The following is a 19143-nucleotide window of genomic DNA, read 5'->3' on the forward strand; positions in this document are numbered from 1 at the left end:
CTGTGTGTGTGCATGTATGAGTACATGTGTGTGAATGTGCATGTGTGTGTATGAATGTGTATGAGTATGTGTGTGCATGTGTGTGTGTGTGTGTGAAGGGCACCTTTCTAACAAATATGTTAACTTAAATTTGCAAAAATGAATTATTTTCACATTTAAAGTTGAATATTTACATATTTTAGGTTGAAGCTTTACAAATAAGCTTTTTCCCAGTTCTACTATATGATCATTCTCACATCTGTGTATTTATACTGAAATAGCTAAACTTGCAGAAAGTAAAAATATCCAAAATTCTAAAATATACTTTACTACTGTTATAATATTGAAATCATAGCTTCACAATGTCAAAATGTGACAAACAGACATCAGTTTTATTGGATAATTTTTGTTTTAGATTTCTCAAATCACTTTAAAAAAACACTGGGCAAATACAAGGCTTCAAATTAAAACACAGTTGTTCAAAATTTTGTCAGAACGGGCCATCAAAGGAGGTACCTTTCTCTGAAGGGAGGAGAGAACTTTCACTTTGATTATGGCCTTGTCTAAATAAGGTTGGAGTCTGTGAACTCAAGAGGCTTCCATAGCCTTGGCAGCTCATGACAAGAGCCTCAGATGATTACTGACTCATAAATAAAAGTGTCAATTATTGCTGGTGCTGCGGCTCACTAGGCTAATCCTCCGCCTGTGGCACCGGCACCCCAGGTTCTAGTCCTGGGTGGGGCACTGGATTCTGTCTTGGTTGCCCCTCTTCCAGGCCAGCTCTCTGCTGTGGCCCAGGAGGGCAGTGGAGGATGGCCCAAGTGCTTGGACCCTGCATCCGCATAGGAGACCAGGAGGAAGCACCTGGCTTCTGGCTTCAGATCGGCACAGTGCGCTGGCCGTAGCAGCCATTTGGGGGGTGAACCAATGGAAGGAAGACCTTTCTCTGTCTCTCACTGTCTAACTCTGCCTGTCAAGAATAAGTGTCTATTATTAAATCAACAACAGGCATCACTGTGTACTTACACCCCATGTACCATCTCTGTCCTTAATGTGTTGTACTATAGCAGTAAAACTGGTCTTCAAACAGTACTTTATACTTTGTATGCCTATGTAGGTGCAATTGTTGAAATCTTTACTTAGTATATACTGAGTTGATCTTCTGTATATAAAGATAATTAAAAATGACTCTTAATGAAGAATGGGATGGGAGAGGGAGTGGGAGATGGGATGGATTGCGGGTAGGAGGGTGGTTATGGGGGGGGGAGGAAACTGCTATAATCCAAAAGTTGTACTTCTGAAATTTATATTTATTAAATAAAAGTTCTCTAAAAATTGCCAAGTTTTGATATCTAAACCTAACATCTTCAATTGTAAAGGGCAGACAAATGCTAAGGTAGATTCAAGCCTAAACCAAACATTTAGCATTGTATTGATGAGAAAGGTCAGTAAATACATCCCCTAATGGTGATAAATCATTCACATAGAAAGAAATGGAAATTTCCTACATTAACAATCCTTAGATGTTCATTTTTGAGAGGGAAAAGGCATTTATAGCAAGGATAACTAAACAATCTGGAAAAGATGACAACAGACACACTGGCTGGCCCCTTTATATAATGGTCCTTGTGAAAAGGAGGGCTTTCCTCTATCTGAAAAGTGGCTTGATGTTAGCAGACACTGTGTCCTCAACTATGAATATACTACTAATAGGGAAATTGAGGCAGCTCTTAACTGAACTAGAAATAGAATTTATTTCAACTTGATGTCATCTAAGATTACATACAAAGATTTTTTTCAAGCTTGAACAATACATAATTAAAGCCATGGCTCTTATGATAAAGGGAATCTAGCTTTAGAACTTTTATTCTTGTCTAATGAATAAAGTTGAAGAGAAATATTTTATCAGGAATGAGTGCAGAAAAGAATCTGATGATGTGACAGTTTTATTCATGTGTATGTTGACTCTATACTGCAAATGTAATTACATGTTTTGAGGGCCAACATTTTGGTGCAACAGGCTAAGCCTCCAACTGTGATGGCAGCATCCCATATCAGAGTGCTGGGTCAAGTCCTGGCTGCTCTGCTTCCCATTGAGCTCCTTATTAATGAGCCTGATAAAACAGCAGCAGATGAGTCAAGGTCTTGGGCCCCTGACACCCACAGGAGAGGCCAGAATGCAGCCACGGCTCCTGGCTCCTGACTCCTGGCTCCCTAGCATCAGCTTGGCCCAACCTCATCCACTGCAGACATTTGGTGCATGAACTGCGAACCACTAGCTGGAAGCTCACTCTCTTTCTTGCTCACTCGCTCACTCTCCTTTTCTATCTTTTGAATAAATAAAAAAATCTTTATATTTATATATATACGCACGTAACCTTTTTGTGTGAAGTCATTCTAGATTTATAGAGAATTGTACAAACAGTTCAGAGAAAAAAACTGAGACTTCATGGTCCCCAAGCTGTATAGCCTAGAAAGTGGCTGAAATCAGAAAGCTTAAACTCAATGCCCAAGCTTTAATCCCAGGAAGTTCAAGACATTTTTTCAAGGTCACAGAAGCATGTAATAATGCAAATATTCAAAAGCTACTTCCAGTGATAGCAAATCCTATATATTTTATATATACAACATTATATTCCTTCTGTAGGGATAAGACTAAGTTGAATGGTCTAGTTTTTCTACACATGCCATAAAATGATTTTCTATGCATTCAACCCAAAACATGAAAAATTCATAATCTGAAAATGTAATCAAATGAATAGGTCTCATAAATTTCCTCAAGAGCTTTCTAAAGCCATGAGAATAAGCATATTGGCAAGAAGAAGTCATCATGTGTCTCAAACTTTTGCGAGAAGGAACCATGCTTCCCCTGGCTGCTTCTACTCAACAAGGAAGAGCTTCTTCAATGTTCTTCTATTCTGAATCCTTGATAGAACCTGCAGACACAATCAGTAACGTGTCATGTTCCACACTATCAGTGGCTTCAGATGAGCACAAACAGGATTCTTTATAGTACCATGTAATGAATCTAATGTTTAAAATATTGGTAAATGATTGTGAGCTAAGTTCCCTTTTAGTGGATTTTTTACTTGAATTTTCATTTTCCCAGCTGATACAATATTTACTTTGCCTACAAAGAAGCTAAAATTAAAATCAACCAAACACTAAGGTTTTGCCACCACAAAATTCCTATGCTAAAGCCCTAAGCCTCCAGTACCTCAGAATGTGTCCATAACTGAAGAGACTTTAAACAGGTTATTAAATTTACATGATGCTGCTACAGTGGGGCCAAATCCAGTCTGACTGGTGCCCTTAGAAGAGGAAACTGAGATATACACAGCGACACAAGACGAAAAAGCCTATGATGATGCATGGAGAGGAGTCATCTGCCAGCCAAGAAAACAGGTTCCAGAAGATACAAAACCTACTGACACACTAATCTAGGACTTACAACTTCTGAGACCATGCCACAGTAATTTTTTATTGTTTAAACCATGCAGTTTATGATATTCCATTAAGGCAGTGCTAGAATAAATACAAACACGTTAACAGGAAAAAATTACATATCCACCTATTACAAAATAACAGGTATTCATGTGCAAATTCTTCAATATACCTATTACTCCAAAATAAATATTAAACTTTAAAAGCTGATGATTTATCACACACACCTTACTGTCAATGTTCTTCATTGTTATTATGTCAAGGGACTTCAGAGAATGTCCTGTAGGTGAAATGAAGTAAAGGCACACATGGACACGAGAATCATGGTACTCAAAGAAGGAACGTTTAATCTTCAGTTCTTCTTGAAGATAGGCCTCAAACTGAGCATCTAGGTAGTCAACAATTGGTTGGTAGCTAAAAAAATAATGAGCATAACAGATTAATAAAATATGAAGTCTGTTTTTCACCATTAAAAAACAATAGGCATGCTAAACAAGTTTCTATGGTGATTGAAAATGTGACTAATATGTCCATAAAAAGGTAATTCCCAGATCCAAGATGGCTTAATAGGAAAAAGATGTGCTGACTTTGACCATGGGAATATAACAGAAGAAAAGGGTGGAACTGCATTCTGCAGGGGACAGTTGGAGAGAAGTGTGCAGTGGAAATTCTACAGAAAGCAGAGAGACACCATGGAGCAGCAAGGATGGTACAATCACACAGCAGTGGCAGGGCATCACCAGCAACTCACACAGCTGCTGCCTGGAGGGGACACCATCTATCTGCATCCAGGTGACTGGTGATCAGCAGGGAAGAGGAGACACCTCAGCAAAGCAGGTAGAGACTGCTGCAGGCTGCACATGACAGGGAGTTTACAGAGGGATAGATCTGTGGTCCACACCACTGACTTTGAGTCTAGCATGAACAATTGGCGAGGAGCAGGGCACCCACTTAGGCCTGTGAAGTGCTCCCCTCCCATCACTCTACCAAGGCACCCAGACTCATTTTGCCGAGGCAGAGCAGCACCATCTTCTATCCAGCAGACATCTGGCTCTGGGAAAGCAGCCGCTCCCTCCACAGCCTGGGGAGGCTCACACTGCTAAGAGTGGACCCCCCACACCCTGTGACTGTGGGAGCTATGTGGGCTGTGACTGGGAATTCTGTGACTGTTGGATAGGGCGTGGGTGTGGTTGTGTAATCACGTGTCTGGCTTCAGAGGTTCAGAGTTCCCTGAGTGCTTTGGGTGGGTTATTGCAGAGGGTACTTCATGCACCTGAGTGGGTGAGGTGCATACCAACTGTGGGCTCACATTGAACAATTGGTTCTCTTGGTAGAGAGAAGCTGAGGCTGTGATCATGACAGCCAAAGTGATCATACCCACCCTCTGCTGACAACAGAGATCTACCATGCCCAACACGGGTGTCACCCCAGACTCTTACTCCACACTAGAGTGCTAACCAGGGCTCCATGGCCACACCCAGCACACGCTTCTGGATATCCACTGATGGCATAGACACTCCACTAAGCCACAGTGGTATATTTCAAAGACAAAAGCCCTCAGAGGAGAAAACCAAGTATTTCCACAAATGTCTAAAAATAAACGGAGAAATACAACAAACATGAACATACATCACCTCACCACAGTTAGCACAGCTATCATCCAAAAATCAAAAAATAGGCCAGTGCCGCGGCTTACTTGGCTAATCCTCCACCTGCAGCAAAGGCACACCGGGTTCTAGTCTCAGTTAGGGCACTGGATTCTGTCCCAGTTGCTCCTCTTCCAGTCCAGCTCTCTGCTGTGGCCCAGGAAGGCAGTGGAGGATGGCCCAAGTCCTTGGGCCCTGCACCCGCATGGGAGACCAGGAGGAATCATCTCACTCCTGGCTTCCGATCTGCGCAGCACCGGCCACAGCGGCCATTTGGGGGGTGAATCAATGGAAGGAAGACCTTTCTCTCTGCCTCTCTCTCTCTCACTGTCTAACTCTGCCTGTCAAAAAAAAAAATGCTTGTGATGATATGAAGGAAAAGGTTCCCTAATTCAATATTGGTGGGAATGTGAACTAGTACAAACATTATGGAAGACAGTATGGAGATTCCTCAGAAATCTGAAAATAGATCTACAATACAACCCAGCCACTCCACTTCTGGGAATTGACCCAAAGGGAATGAAATCATCATACAAAAGAGTTATCTTTACTCCTATGATTCTAGCAGTTCAACTGACAATAGCTAAGATATGGAATCAACCCTAGACTGAAGAATGGATAAAAAGAATTTGGTATATATATATATATATATATATATATATATATATATAATAGAATATCACTCAGCCATAAAACAGTATGAAATTCTGTCTTTTGCAACAAAATGGATTCAACTGGAGAACATTACGCTTACTGAAATACACAAAAACTCAAAATATACATTTTCCCTGACTTGTGGTAACTAATATACACAGTATAAAAAAATAATGTTTTGAGTGAAACTGACATTTTTAGATTTGATTATTGTTTATAGCCCTTGTCCTTATTCCTAAGGGACAGTGGTTTTTCTACTTACTACTTGTCTTCACTACAAAGCAACAATAATAGCATGTGTATTCATTCATTTCACTTGTAAATGATCAAACTGGGAGAATCCTGTGGCAACTGGTGAAAAGTACTGGTGGGAATACCTAATTCCAACGATCACTCTAGAATTACTGGATGAACTGACACATGAGTTTCCACAAATACAGGGGGAAATGCAGGGCAAGCTGAAAAGGATTGAGACTGGAGTGTTAATAAGGCAGATAAGAAGCCAAAAGTAAGATGGACAAGTATTAGAGGCACTGCTTCTGGGTTCATCTTTGGTCCAGAATTCCATTTTAATAGATGGCATCACTGATGTGTTTACAAACTGAAGTTTTAGAAAAGCACCTACATCATCCTTCCCTGAACAATACCTCTAAAACAAGGAAATACTTTCAATCAAAACAGCTACATGGCCGGTGCCGCGGCTCACTAGGCGAATTCTCCGCCTTGCGGCACCGGCACACCGGGTTCTAGTCCCGGTCGGGGCACTGGATTCTGTCCCGGTTGCCCCTCTTCCAGGCCAGCTCTCTGCTGTGGCCAGGGAGTACAGTGGAGAATGGCCCAAGTGCTTGGGCCCTGCACCCCCCGGGAGACCAGGATAAGTACCTGGCTCCTGCCTTCGGATCGGATCAGCGCGGTGCGCCAGCCTCGGTGGCCATTGGAGGGTGAACCAACGGCAAAGGAAGACCTTTCTCTCTGTCTCTCTCTCTCACTGTCCACTCTGCCTGTCCAAAAAAAAGCTACATATCTATTTCTTAATGTTTGTTTGTTTGTTTTTATCTACCTGAAAAGCAGGGAAAGAGGTGGTATAAAAATCATCCATCTGTTGGTTCAGCCCCAAAATTCCAGCAACAGCTGGAGTTGAGCCATGTGAACCCAAAACCCCATCTGAGTCTCCCATATGGGTGGTAGGGGCCCAAGCACTTGAACCATCATTTGCTGCCTCCCAGGATGCATTGTGACAAGTTAGGTAAGAAGCAGATTACCTGGAATTTGAACCAGCACCTGATGTGGGCTGCAGGGGTTCAAGTGGCAGTTTAGCTTGCTGTGTCACAATACCTACCGGTGGTCATATATCTAATATCTTGTCAATGTTAGCAACAGGAAGACTAAGTGCCTCATATGATTTGTCATCACAATGAGAATGTCATCAACATGAGTCAGCATGGGTAGAACAGACATATTCACATAAACAAGAGAAATCTTTGTCTGCAGCAAGTGTAACATTGACTTCCTTTTTTCTTTTTTCTTCTTCTTCTTTTTTTTTTTTTTTTTTTGACAGGCAGAGTGGACAGTGAGAGAGAGAGACAGAGAGAAAGGTCTTCCTTTGCCATTGGTTCACCCTCCAATGGCCACCGCGGTCAGCGCGCTGTGGCCAGTGCACCGCGCTGATCTGATGGCAGGAGCCAGGTACTTATCCTGGTCTCCCATGGGGTGCAGGGCCCAAGCACTTGGGCCATCTTCCACTGCACTCCCTGGCCACAGCAGAAATCTGGCCTGGAAGAGGGGCAACCGGGACAGAATCTGGCACCCTGACCGGGACTAGAACCCAGTGTGCCGGCGCCGCAAGGCAGAGGATTAGCCTAGTGAGCCGTGGCGCCAGCCAACATTGACTTCCAACAGGGATCTGCTAAAACATCACAGACCTGGAACATTTTCTGACCATCTTCTGTTAAGCAAAATACACTCATGCAGCAGACAGCAGCAAACACCATGGCCCAATTTCTGCTATTCCTGGGATAATAAGTGTCTTTAGGTAAATACAGAGACAAACAAGGTTTGGGCCAGCACTGTGGCGCCATGGGTTAACACCCTGGCTTGAAGCATTAGCACCGCATATGGGTGCCGATTCGAGACCCGGCTGCTCCACTTCCAATCCAGCTCTCTGCTATGGCCTGGGAAAGCAGTAGAAGATGGTCCAAGTCCTTGGGCCCCTGCACCCACATGGGAGACCTGGAAGAACCTCCTGGCTCCCGCCTTCATTCAGTGCAGCTCCAGTCATTGCAGCCACCTGGGGAGTGAACCATCAGATGGAAGACCTCTCTCTGTCTCTGCTTCTCCTCCCTCTATGTAACTCTGACTTTTGAAAAAACAAATAAATCTTAAAAAAAAAAAAAAGGTAGGCTCTCTAGGCATTGACATGTGGGAACATGATATCACCACAAAGTAGAAGAGCAAGACAGACACATATACAGTCACGGGCATGCAGTCAGTAGCAATTCTGCAACTTCTCCTATTGAAATGAAAATTCCCATCACAAATACAGAAAAATACATGACATATAAATGGAAGAGTGGATCACTGAAATTATTCCAAGTTCTGAAAGGAAAGTACTGTCAACCAAGGATAGTTTCTCAAGTGAAACTATCTTTCATAAGTGAAGGAGAAACAAAAGCATGCACAGACAAGAAAAATTTAAGGAATTCATCACCACCATGCCAGGCTTCCAGAAGATGCTTAATGAACTCCTTCATACAAAAACAATGAAATAAACCTACCATTTAGAAGGACAATGCCCACAAAAAAAGAAAAAAGGATAATCAAAATAAGCAGAAGCAACTTTAAATTATAGGACTAAGTCATTACATATTATCAAGAACTTTAAATGTAAATGATCTAAATTCCCCAATTAAAAGAACCAGACTGGCTGAATGGATAAAAGAAAAAGGCTCAACAATATGCTGCCCACAAAAATTTGCTTCTCCAGAAAAGACACACAGAGACTGAAAGTAAAAGGATGAAAAAATACACTACATCCAGGCAGAAACCAAAAGCTTTTTGAACGAGAGTGGCTATAAATATCCCAAATTAGACTTTAATGTAAAAACAGACACAACTGGTGACCATATAATGATCAATAGGTCAACACAACAAGAAAATACAACGGTTTTAGATGAACATATACTTAAAACTAGATTGCCCAAACATTAATAGACCAAAAGGGATAAATAAGCTCTAGTACAACAATGGTAGCAGAATTCCACATTCCACTTTCATCTATGAACAGAACATCCAGACAAACATATCAACAAAAACATATTAGAGCTTAGCTATATAATGATACAGGACCAATGAACACATCAGATACTTAGAGAACGTCCCATCAAACAGGTACAAAATGCACAATCTTTTCATCAGTACATGGAACATTCTGTAGTACAGACATACATTATGGCACAAAGCCAGCCTCATCAGATTAAAAAAAAAGGCAAAATAATATCATGTATAATTTCTTACCATAATGGAATAAAACTAGGAATCAGCAATAAAAGAAACTCTAGTAATTTCACAAATATGTGGAAACTGACAATATGCTTCTCAATGAACAGCAGGTCACTGAAGAAACCAAAAGGAATTCCTTGAAACAGATAAAAATAGAAACACAACATACCAAAACTTCTGGGATACAGCAAAAGCAATATGAGAAGGGACATTTTTAACAAGAAGTATACATATAAAAAATAGAATAGCAATTAAACACACTAACTATGCATCTCAAACATCTAGAAAAACAGTAACAAAAATGAGAAGGAAAGAAATAGAGCAGAATAAATGAAGTAAAAACTTAAAATGCAGTATAAAAGATGGATAAGATAAGAGTTGTTTTTTTTTTTTATTTTTATTTGACAGGTAGAGTTATAGACAGTGAGAGAGAGAAACAGAGTGAACCATTTTGGTTCACTCCCCAAATGGACGCTACAGCCGGAGCTGTGCCAATCCGAAGCCAGGAGCCGGGTGCTTCCTTCTGGTCTCCCATGCGGGTGCAGGGGCCCAAGCACTTGGGCCATCCTACACTGCCCTCCTGGGTCACAGCAGAGAACTGGACAGGAAGAGGAGCAACTGGGACTAGAACCCGGTGCCCATATGGGGTGCCAGCACCACAGGCGGAAGATTAACCAAGTGAGCCATGGCGCCAGCCCCAAGAGTTGGTTCTTTGACATAAGTAAAACTGACAAACTTTAGCTGCAGTAAACGAAGGAAAAAAGAAGATACAAATAAGTAAAACCAGATGTGAAAAAGTAGATGGGGTCGGCACCATGGCTCAATAGGTTAATCCTCTGCCTGCAGCGCCAGCACCCCGGGGTTCTAGTCCCAGTCGGGGCACCGGATTCTGTCCTGGTTGCCCCTCTTCCAGTCCAGGTCTCTGCTATGGCCCGGGAGTGCAGTGGAGGATGGCCCAAGTCTTTGGGTCCTGCACCCGCATGGGAGACCAGGAGAAGCACCTGGATCCTGGCTTCAGATCAGCGTGGTGTGCCAGCCGCAGCAGCCATTGTGGGGTGAACCAACAAAAAAGGAAGACTTTTCTCTCTGTCTCTCTCACTGTCCACTCTGCCTTTCAAAAAAAAAAAAAAAAGTAGATGGGCCAACTGATAGAACAGAAATACAAGGATCATTAGAGATTACTATAACAATAATATACCAACAAACTGGAAAACATAGAAGAAATGCACATATCTCTGGATACAAATAACCTACCAATATTTAACCATGAAAATATAGAAAACACAAACAAATGAGTAATTAAATCAAGTCAGTAATTAAAAGTTTCTAATCTAAGGAGAGCCAAGGACCACATGGGTCTCTTCACTGCTCAATTCTACCCAACTTTTAGGGAAAACTAACACCAATTCTTCTCAAAACTGAAACATGAAACTCTCCAAACTCAATCTACGAATTCAGCATTACCTTGATTCCCCAAGCAGAAAAGCACACAACAAATAAAATAGATAACAATACGCCTGATGAGCATAGATGCAAAAGCTTTCAACAAAATGCCAGCAAATCAAATCCAACAAAACATCAAAAAGATCATACATCATAATCAACTGGGATTTATCCCATGAAAACTGGGATGGTTCACATTCCAGTCAGTAAATGTACATTATAATGGCCCTAATCAGAAAGACAGAAAATAACAAATGCTGATAAGGATGTGACCAACATGAAGCTTTCTTCTTGTTAATGGTCATTAACATTTGAAGTTTCTGTATTAAAAATGACCCATCCCACTTCAAACCACGTTTATGTTAATACAGTAAAGAGAAAGATTACAAATGATTAACCATCCTAAAAATGAGATAGTAGTATTTTAATAAAACAAAACTTCACAAAGGCTCAGTAGAACTACGGAACTAATTTCATCCATTGATTTGGATTGGAAACTGGGACATATTTATAATGAATTCTGTGACTTTATGTTTTCATGGGTAGTGTAAGACTTCCAGCCTTACAGGAAACACAAGCCTGGGATAGGCCACTGTCCTGACTCAGCCAACAGGCAACTAAGCCCACTTTTCAATAATTGCATTTTTTTACATTCCACAGGGGTTTGTATACGTTTCTGGCGGACATGCAATAATTTCACATATTTACGGGCTACGCTGATTTCAGGATATTGATCCTGCAGGTACGGGCCTCTTTTCTCTTTATCATTACCTTATTATGTTTGATCTTTTGAGCTCCTGTCCTGTAGTTCTCGGGCCTCCGCGTCGGCGCCCAGCAACTTGCGGGCGGCCTCCCGAGACCCGCGTTGCCGCTGCCCGCCCTAGCCCTGCCGGTCGCCCCGGGCCCGCCGCCGGGGCTGCCCCTGCTGTGGCTTCGCGACCTCCGGGCGCCCCGCTTCCCGGCACCAAGAGCGAGCGCCCCGCGCGGAGAGGGCGCGGACGCCACCTGGAACGCCCGGGAGCCAAGGCGGGCGCCGCCTGCCGCGGTCCTCACTCGGAGGACGCGCTGTGCCGCAGCCTCCCGGCCCGAGCTCCAGCTTCCGCGTCCTTGACCTTTCTGCCTGGGCCGCCGGCCATGCCCCGGGGGTCCTGTGGCACTTCGGCCTGGGACCCTCTGCACGCCGGGACGCCGCGTGCCCAAGCGTTCCCAACTGCGGGGCGCAGGCGGTTGGCGCGCGGGGTGCGGGCCCGGGCGGGCGTCGCCCGTGAGGAGGGATGAGCCTCCTTCTCCATGGGCCGCCACCGCCGCCCTCCCGCTGCGGGACCCCACGGGAACCGTTTCCAGTCCGGCTGCGCCTGGCTGAGGGGCTCCTGCGGGGGAAATTTCTGAGCGAGTGAGCGGGAGCTCCGGGAACCCTTGGCTCTGAGGCAAAGCCTGGCCTCACTTTCAGCCGCCAACGCGCGTCCACCCGCAGCCGAGATGCGCCACAAACAGACCCGCCCTGGGACTCACCCAGAGACACCCTGGGGCTCACCGGCAAGTGGCCCCTCACCCTCGTCCTCAGCCTCCCGCCCGCACCGCGCCCCGCAAGTACTTTCACATGCCAAGGCAGACGCGCACGCACATTCCAGCCCTGACACTCCTTAACCTTAACCTCATTCCTCTCTGGGATCCCCCGCATTTCTACAAAGCCGTGGGCAGCCCCTCCCAGGGCCACCCGCAGCTTCCTCCTTTGTTTCCTAACCCCATGGGACAGCCTGGGAAAGCGGGGGTTAGTGGGCTGTTGTGTGTCTTTTCCTTAAATGGGAGAGAAAAAATTGTCGCACTGGTCACCAAGAGAGATTTGTTGCTGTAGACTCAGAAAACTAATGTAAGACACACTACCTATTGTGGATCTTCTCCGTAATATCCTCAAATGTGTACAAAGTATTAATTTTTTTAAAAACTTACTAATTTGAAAGGGAAAGAGAGAATCTCCCATCGCTGGTTCACTCCCTCAATATGGCTAGAATATCCACGGCTGGCCAGGCTGAAGCCAGGAGCCCAGAACTCCCACCTGAATCCCCATGTGCCTGGAAGACACTAACATATTTAAACTATCATCTGTTGCTTCCCAGACAGGGCAGCAGAGAGGTAGATCAGAAGCAGAGTGGCCAGGGCTCCAACCTGCACTCAGGTATGAGACGCAGGTATCTTAAGCCTCGACTTAACCCACTGTGACACAATGCCCACCCTTATTAAGCCTATTGCCCCGAGTCCTAACCCTGTATTTCAAAAACATTTTCCAACAAAGTGACTAAAGTACTAAGGTGATATTCATTTTCTTTTCTTAATAACTATTTAAAGCAATGCACCACTTGCGCCTGCCTTTGCATCAAGCCTTTTTCTACTATATGCCTAGTCCTGTCATAAGTTTCACACAAATCGTTTCTATATTTAAGTTATAATGAATATTTTTAAACGCTTGTCTAACTGGTGAGATGTTTGTGAATGTTTAAGAGGAAAAACGCTGACTCGCAGCTTTTGCTCACATACAGGTTAACACTGGCCTGTAGTTGATTTCAAGCCACCTGCATAATGCCCTGGAATGCAGAGCTCTCACTAAGTGCTAAGTGCTAGGTGCCAGCCAGCTTAGGAGCACCACTGGAGCTGGGTCATCCCCCACAAAGCAATATGTGAACCACATTTTGATTCAAAATCTAACTCTAAGTAGGATACTCACATTCATGCATCGAGAAAGAAAACCAATCTGAAAATATTGCTATGCCATCATTTATTTCCCTCATTCAAGACAGTTTAAATATGGCACACGACTATAAAAAGTCTCCACAATAGCAAGAGAAACAAGGAAATAAACGAGAACATTAAAAACTACATTGCATTACTGCCGTCATTGTTTAATTCAAAATATAAGGAGAGTCCGATGTGGTGGCAGGGTGGGTTAAACCAGCACCACTGGGGATGCCTGCATTCCATATCGGAGTGCCTGGTTCGAATCCCAGCTCATCTGCTCCTAATCCAGCTCCCTGCCAGTGCACCTGAGGAGCAGCAGAAGGCAGCTCAGATACTTGAGTCCCTCCCACTCACACAGGGACTGCATGGAGCTCTTGGCCACTGTCGTTGGCCTGGTCCAGTCTCAGCTGTTGCAGCCATTTGAGGAGTGAATCAGGGTAGGGAATCTCTCTCTCTCTGTCTTTCAAATAAATAAATCTTTTAAAAATAGGAAATCAGACAACAAGGTAGAAAACTATCAATTTTATAAGAAGAGAATGTTACTTAATAGGAAAGAATTAAAACATGGAAGGAAATGCACCAATCACCTTAGAAGAATATTACAAATTCATCTATGGAAAAATAAGGAAAACTCTTAAAATAAGAAAACACCAACCTGGCTTGTTTGTTTATTTGATCTCCATATCCCACTGTTTTCACAACAGTCAATTTCAATTGAACATTGCTCTCCTGCAGCTCATGCGTCTGAATTTTAAGTCCAACATTTGGGTAAAAATGTGAGGATTTGTTATCTCTCAAATGGGCATTAAACAATGTTTCAATCAGCGTTGACTTTCCAATTCCAGTCTCCCCTGTAATAAACATGGCTGGATCACCACAGGAGCAGAAGAAGGCTGAGAAGTAACACTAGATCTCTACAGTGCTTTAAAGGGCCCCCAAATCTAAAAAAGTTTAACTCATAGATTAGTGTAGAATGATGGTTACCAGATGCTAGAGAGTGGGGATGAAGTAGGGACATAAATTTTCAAATAAATAAGGAGAATAAGTTGTATAACAGGAGCACCAGAATCAGTAATAATGTACTTTATATTGTAAAAGAACTAAAAGAGTAAAATCTAAATGTCTCACCATAAAAAAAATGACAGGGAAAGGAGGCGATGAGTATGCTAATTATCTTAATTTAATAAGTCTACATTATAAACACAGATCAAAACATTGTTGTAGCTAATAAGTGTATACAGTTAAGATCTGTTCGCTGGAAAATATTATTTTAAAAAATAAATAAATTTTGAGTCCCAAATACATCAGAGACTAGGATGTCCTTGAAAACATACATGCTGACCAGGACTCCCTCAGTCATTAAGGAGGTGTAGAAAGAAATTGGACACTAAGTTGCAACAGACTTTGAACACCACTGAGGTGTTTAAATTCAAATGTATTTAAATAATATAACTAAGAAGATGAAACCCAATATAAGCATTAAGACATGGTCTTAAACTAACAGCACCAATGTGACAGGGCTTAAGATAAATTGAAATGTCTTTGTCTCTCTCTCTCACTGTCTATAATTCTATCTGTCAAAATAAATAAAAAAAGAAAAATTGAAATGAACATAACGTTGAGAAATTCAGATGAGATGTTTGGCACTTACCCACACAGAGAATATTAAAAGAGAATCCTTGATGGAGAGCCCTGTTTACCAACTGGTAGGGCAAACATTCAAAACCAAAATGGCCAAGTGTGGTTAAGCAACGGATATTCTCTTCTTTTTGCTTAAAGGAAAGAAAGGGAAAAGGTTGTATTAGAATAGGAGTTGAAGTCATTTGAAAAGACAATGATAATATGCCAAAGAAATTAGAGTTATCATACCTCAGACAAGATGCAAATGTAGTAAGCACAGTTATACAAAAAGAAGTTTTGGGATCAGATATATACATTATGTGATCCTTGTTTCTAAACAAAAATGAATTGGTCTCATCACATTCAAAGAGATTCTGTTACTAGCATTTTTAAAATTATTTTTAAGGAATACAAATTTCACAAGTATAACTTTAGGAATATAGTTATTATTCCCACCATACCTACCCTTCCAGCCACACTCCCACCCCTCCTCCTTCTCCCTCTCCCATTCACATTCCCATTCTCCATTAAGATTCATTTTCAATTAACTTTGTACACAGAAGATCAACTCTATACTAAATAAATATTTCAATAATTTGCACACATACACACACAAAGAACTGTTTGAGAACTGGTTTTACACTTAAGTCGCATAGGCCAGTGCCACAGCTCACTAGGCTAATCCTCTGCCTGCGGCGCCGGCACCCCAGGTTCTAGTCCCAGTTGGGGCACTGGATTCTGTCCCAGTTGCTCTTCTTCCAGTCCAGCTCTCTGCTGTGGCCCAGGAAGGCAGTGGAGGATGGCCCAAGTGCTTGGGCCCTGCCCAAACGTGGAAGACCGGGAGGAAGCACCTGGCTCCTGCCTTCAGATCGGCACAGTGCAGTGCCCATTTGGGGGTGAACCAACGGAAGGAAGGCCTTTCTCTCTCTCTCTCTCTCTCTCTCTCTCTCTCTCTCTCCCCCACTAACTCTGCCTGTCAAAAAAAAAAAAAAAGAAAGAAAGAAAGAAAGAGAAAGAAAGAAAGAAACTGTTAAGTCTCATAACTCACTGAGAACAGAGGTTCTGCATGGGGAGTAAGTGCACAAGGATTTGGGCCATCTTCCACTACATTCCCAGGCCATAGCACAGAGCTGAATTGGAAGTGAAGTAGCCAGGACTTGAACCAGCACCCATATAGGAAGCCAGAACTGCAGGTGGTGGCTTCACCTGCAACACCACAGTGCCAGCCTGTACCCACTCTTGATTCCACCTTCCTGCTAATGAGCCCCTTAGGAGTCAGCAGGTGATATCCCAAGTAGTGGGGTCCCTGTCACCCATGTGAGAGACCAGGGTTGAGTTCTGAGCTTCTGACTTCACCCTGATCCAATTCCATCTGTTGTGGGCATTTGGGGAGTGAACCAACAGAAGAGAGGAACCCCCCCTTTCAAAGATATAAATTATAAAAATGAAGCATAAAAGAGGTAAACATTAAGGAAATACTATAAGAAATTCCAGAGTATTGCTCTACAACAATAAACTACTCTTCAGTTAAAAAAAAATTTTTTAAAAAAGAAAAGATGGGCATGGTGTTGTGTCAAAGCAGGTAAAGCTGCCACCTGCAACTGGTGCCATATGGGCACCAGTTCAAGTCCCTGCTGTTCCACTTCCACTCCAGATCCCTGTTAATGTGCCTGGGAAAGCAGCAGAAGATGGCCCAAGTGCTTAGGCCCCTACACCCATGTGAGAGACCTGGAAGAAGCTCCTGGCTCCTGGCTCCTGGCTCCTGGCTCCTGGCTCCTGGCTCCTGGCTCCTGCCTGGCCCAGCCTTGGCCATTGTGGCCATTTGGGAAGTGAACCAGTGGATAGAAGACCTTTCTCTCTCTTTCTGTCTCTCCCTCTCTGTAATTATGCTTTTCAAATAAATAAATTAAATCTTTAAAAAAAGAAAACTCTTTCATTCTGTTTCAATGTGTTAATATATTGAGAAAACCCAGTGAATGATAACACATGTGAAGTAACCAAAATCAATTTGAAATTTTCTTAAAAAGCAAGTAATTTTGCTTCAAATTTGTTATAGACCATGAGAATTTGTGCTATAATAAATTATTAACTGAAACAACTACCCGCAACACCACTCTAAAAAACTAGAAATCCATCAATATTACACATAAAACTGATCATAGATTTTTTAAAAGGTGAAAAAGTAATTCAAAAAAAGCTTAACAATAGATATTAATTTTACCCCTGAAAATCTTTTCCAAGCACCTAGAAAGTTTTGAAAAAGCTTGATACAGACATATTCACTGTAGCTCTTGACTTCACATCCAAATATCTGACTTCCTGAAATAGGTGAATACCCAATTAATGTTGGTATATTCGCTCACACAATGAGAGGGTCTTGGGTCATGAAAGGTATTTATGAAGAATGCTTTAAGGAATTGGGAAATACATAGAAATATAAAGTAAAAGGAATCAAGATACAAAGTTGTGAATATCTGCCTAACTTCTGGTAATATCTGAGGAACTTGGAGCATCCCATGTCTTCTCACAGTAATGATAGAAACAAGTGTTTGAAGGCACTGGATGGGAGATAGAAGCAGGCAGAAACAGGAAGGGGTTCAAACCCTGTAAGTAAGAGAAGTATACTGAGTGGAATCACATTTATCTACATAGTCTCCTGTGGCCAGTCACTAGAGAAGATGTGTTTGGGGCATAGGGCACAGAGAGAGACAATCGTAGACCAGGAAGTAGAAAGTCAGAGACTAGAGTGTCAAAATTCTCTTAGGCAATGCAATAGAAAGGAGTCTCAGATATTCAAACTTAAAAACTCCTGGTTGACCTTTGAATTCTGTGTGTTCTCAGTGGCAATTTAAAGAAGAGCTAGCATTCTGAAAGTGTCAAACAAATATTTCAGCAGTGGTCCTGGGGAGATAGAGTTTGGAGATTAGTTTTATCCCAAGTTATGGTTAATATACTGGGTTTCCATTTAAACCCTGTAAAGGGCATGTAATAGGAGTAAAGGTGGTGGACCCAGTCAAAGGGTTACTCTAAATTAGAAAGTTCTAACTGGAACTGGAATTGTATTGTAGTGGTTAAAGCCACCACCTTCAATGCCAGCATCCCATATGGATGCTGCCAGCTACCCCACTTCTGATCCAGCTCCCTGCTAGTACCCTGGGAAAAATCAGCAGAAGATGGTCCACATGTTTGAGCCCCTGCTATCCATATGGGGGACCTGAGAGAAACTCCTGGCTCCTGGCTTTGGCCTGGCCCAGTCTCAGCCACTGTAGACACCTGGGGAGTGAGCCAGTGAATGGAAGATCTGTCTCTCTCTCTATCTTTTATTAAAACTGAAGAAACTATAGCGAGACTATACTAAGGTGCCCAACTGGATCCAAAACCAACATAGCCTGCCAAACCAACACCTTATCACCTATCTTTGAAATATTCCACTCAGATAAAAAGAAAAAGAAAAAAAATAGACAACCTCCAAGTTCTGGGAATGCCATTAAATTATCAAATATATGAGTTTGGGGATACCTGAAAACAAAAGAGAGAAAGGAGTAGAAATAACCATGCAAAAAAAAAAAATCATAGCTGATAATGGCCCCCATCTTGGGGAAGATACAAACATCCAGGTATGTGATGCCCCAAATAGACATGGCCAGAAAAGATCCTCCTCGTGACATATTATAGTCAAATGACCAAAAATACAAAGCAAAGAGAATTTTAAAAACTGCCTGAGAAAACTGCCAACTCATGTTTAAAGGACACTGTATTAGAATAAACAGAAGTTTCTTCAGCAGAAACCTTCCAGGCCCTCAGGGAATGGAATGACACATCCCAAGTTCTGAAAGAAGAAAACTTCCAAACAAGAATAATATATCCAGAGACTTCCTCCATAAGTGAAAGAGAAAGACTTTGCATGAAAAAAACAGAACCTTTATCACCACCAGACCACCCTTACAAAGGCTGCTTCAGGGAATCATGCAGACACAAAGGGAAGAAAACTACCATCATGAAAACATGAACGTGTAAACCCCACAAGAAGTAGAAAATAATCAACAGAATAGGGATTGCTAGAAGGGGGGAAGTACCAAAATACAGTTAGATATGAGGAATAAATTCTAGTGTTCTATATTACTGT

General features: G+C 42.5%; 1 protein-coding gene across 3 annotated transcripts in view; it reads right to left on the reverse strand.

Moving 5' to 3' along the window:
* Positions 1–19143, reverse strand: part of SEPTIN14 (septin 14) — a 59909-nt gene that overhangs the window by 33936 nt on the left and 6830 nt on the right. Inside the window, exons 3-5 of one of the 3 annotated variants that reach the window (XM_070064744.2) lie at positions 15049–15169; positions 14053–14248; positions 3651–3837 (exon numbers count right to left, since the gene is read on the reverse strand). In XM_070064744.2, the coding sequence (XP_069920845.1) occupies positions 3651–3837; positions 14053–14248; positions 15049–15169 (504 nt within the window). Of the gene's footprint in view, positions 1–3650; positions 3838–11435; positions 11707–12176; positions 12244–14052; positions 14249–15048; positions 15170–19143 lie in introns of those variants that run through there. The other 2 variants (XM_089321504.1, XM_070064748.2) reach the window with 2 other exon arrangements.

This window comes from Oryctolagus cuniculus, chromosome 19 (assembly GCF_051225735.1).
Source record: "Oryctolagus cuniculus isolate XC-2025 breed Fujian yellow rabbit chromosome 19, ASM5122573v1, whole genome shotgun sequence".
NCBI lineage: Eukaryota > Metazoa > Chordata > Mammalia > Lagomorpha > Leporidae > Oryctolagus > Oryctolagus cuniculus.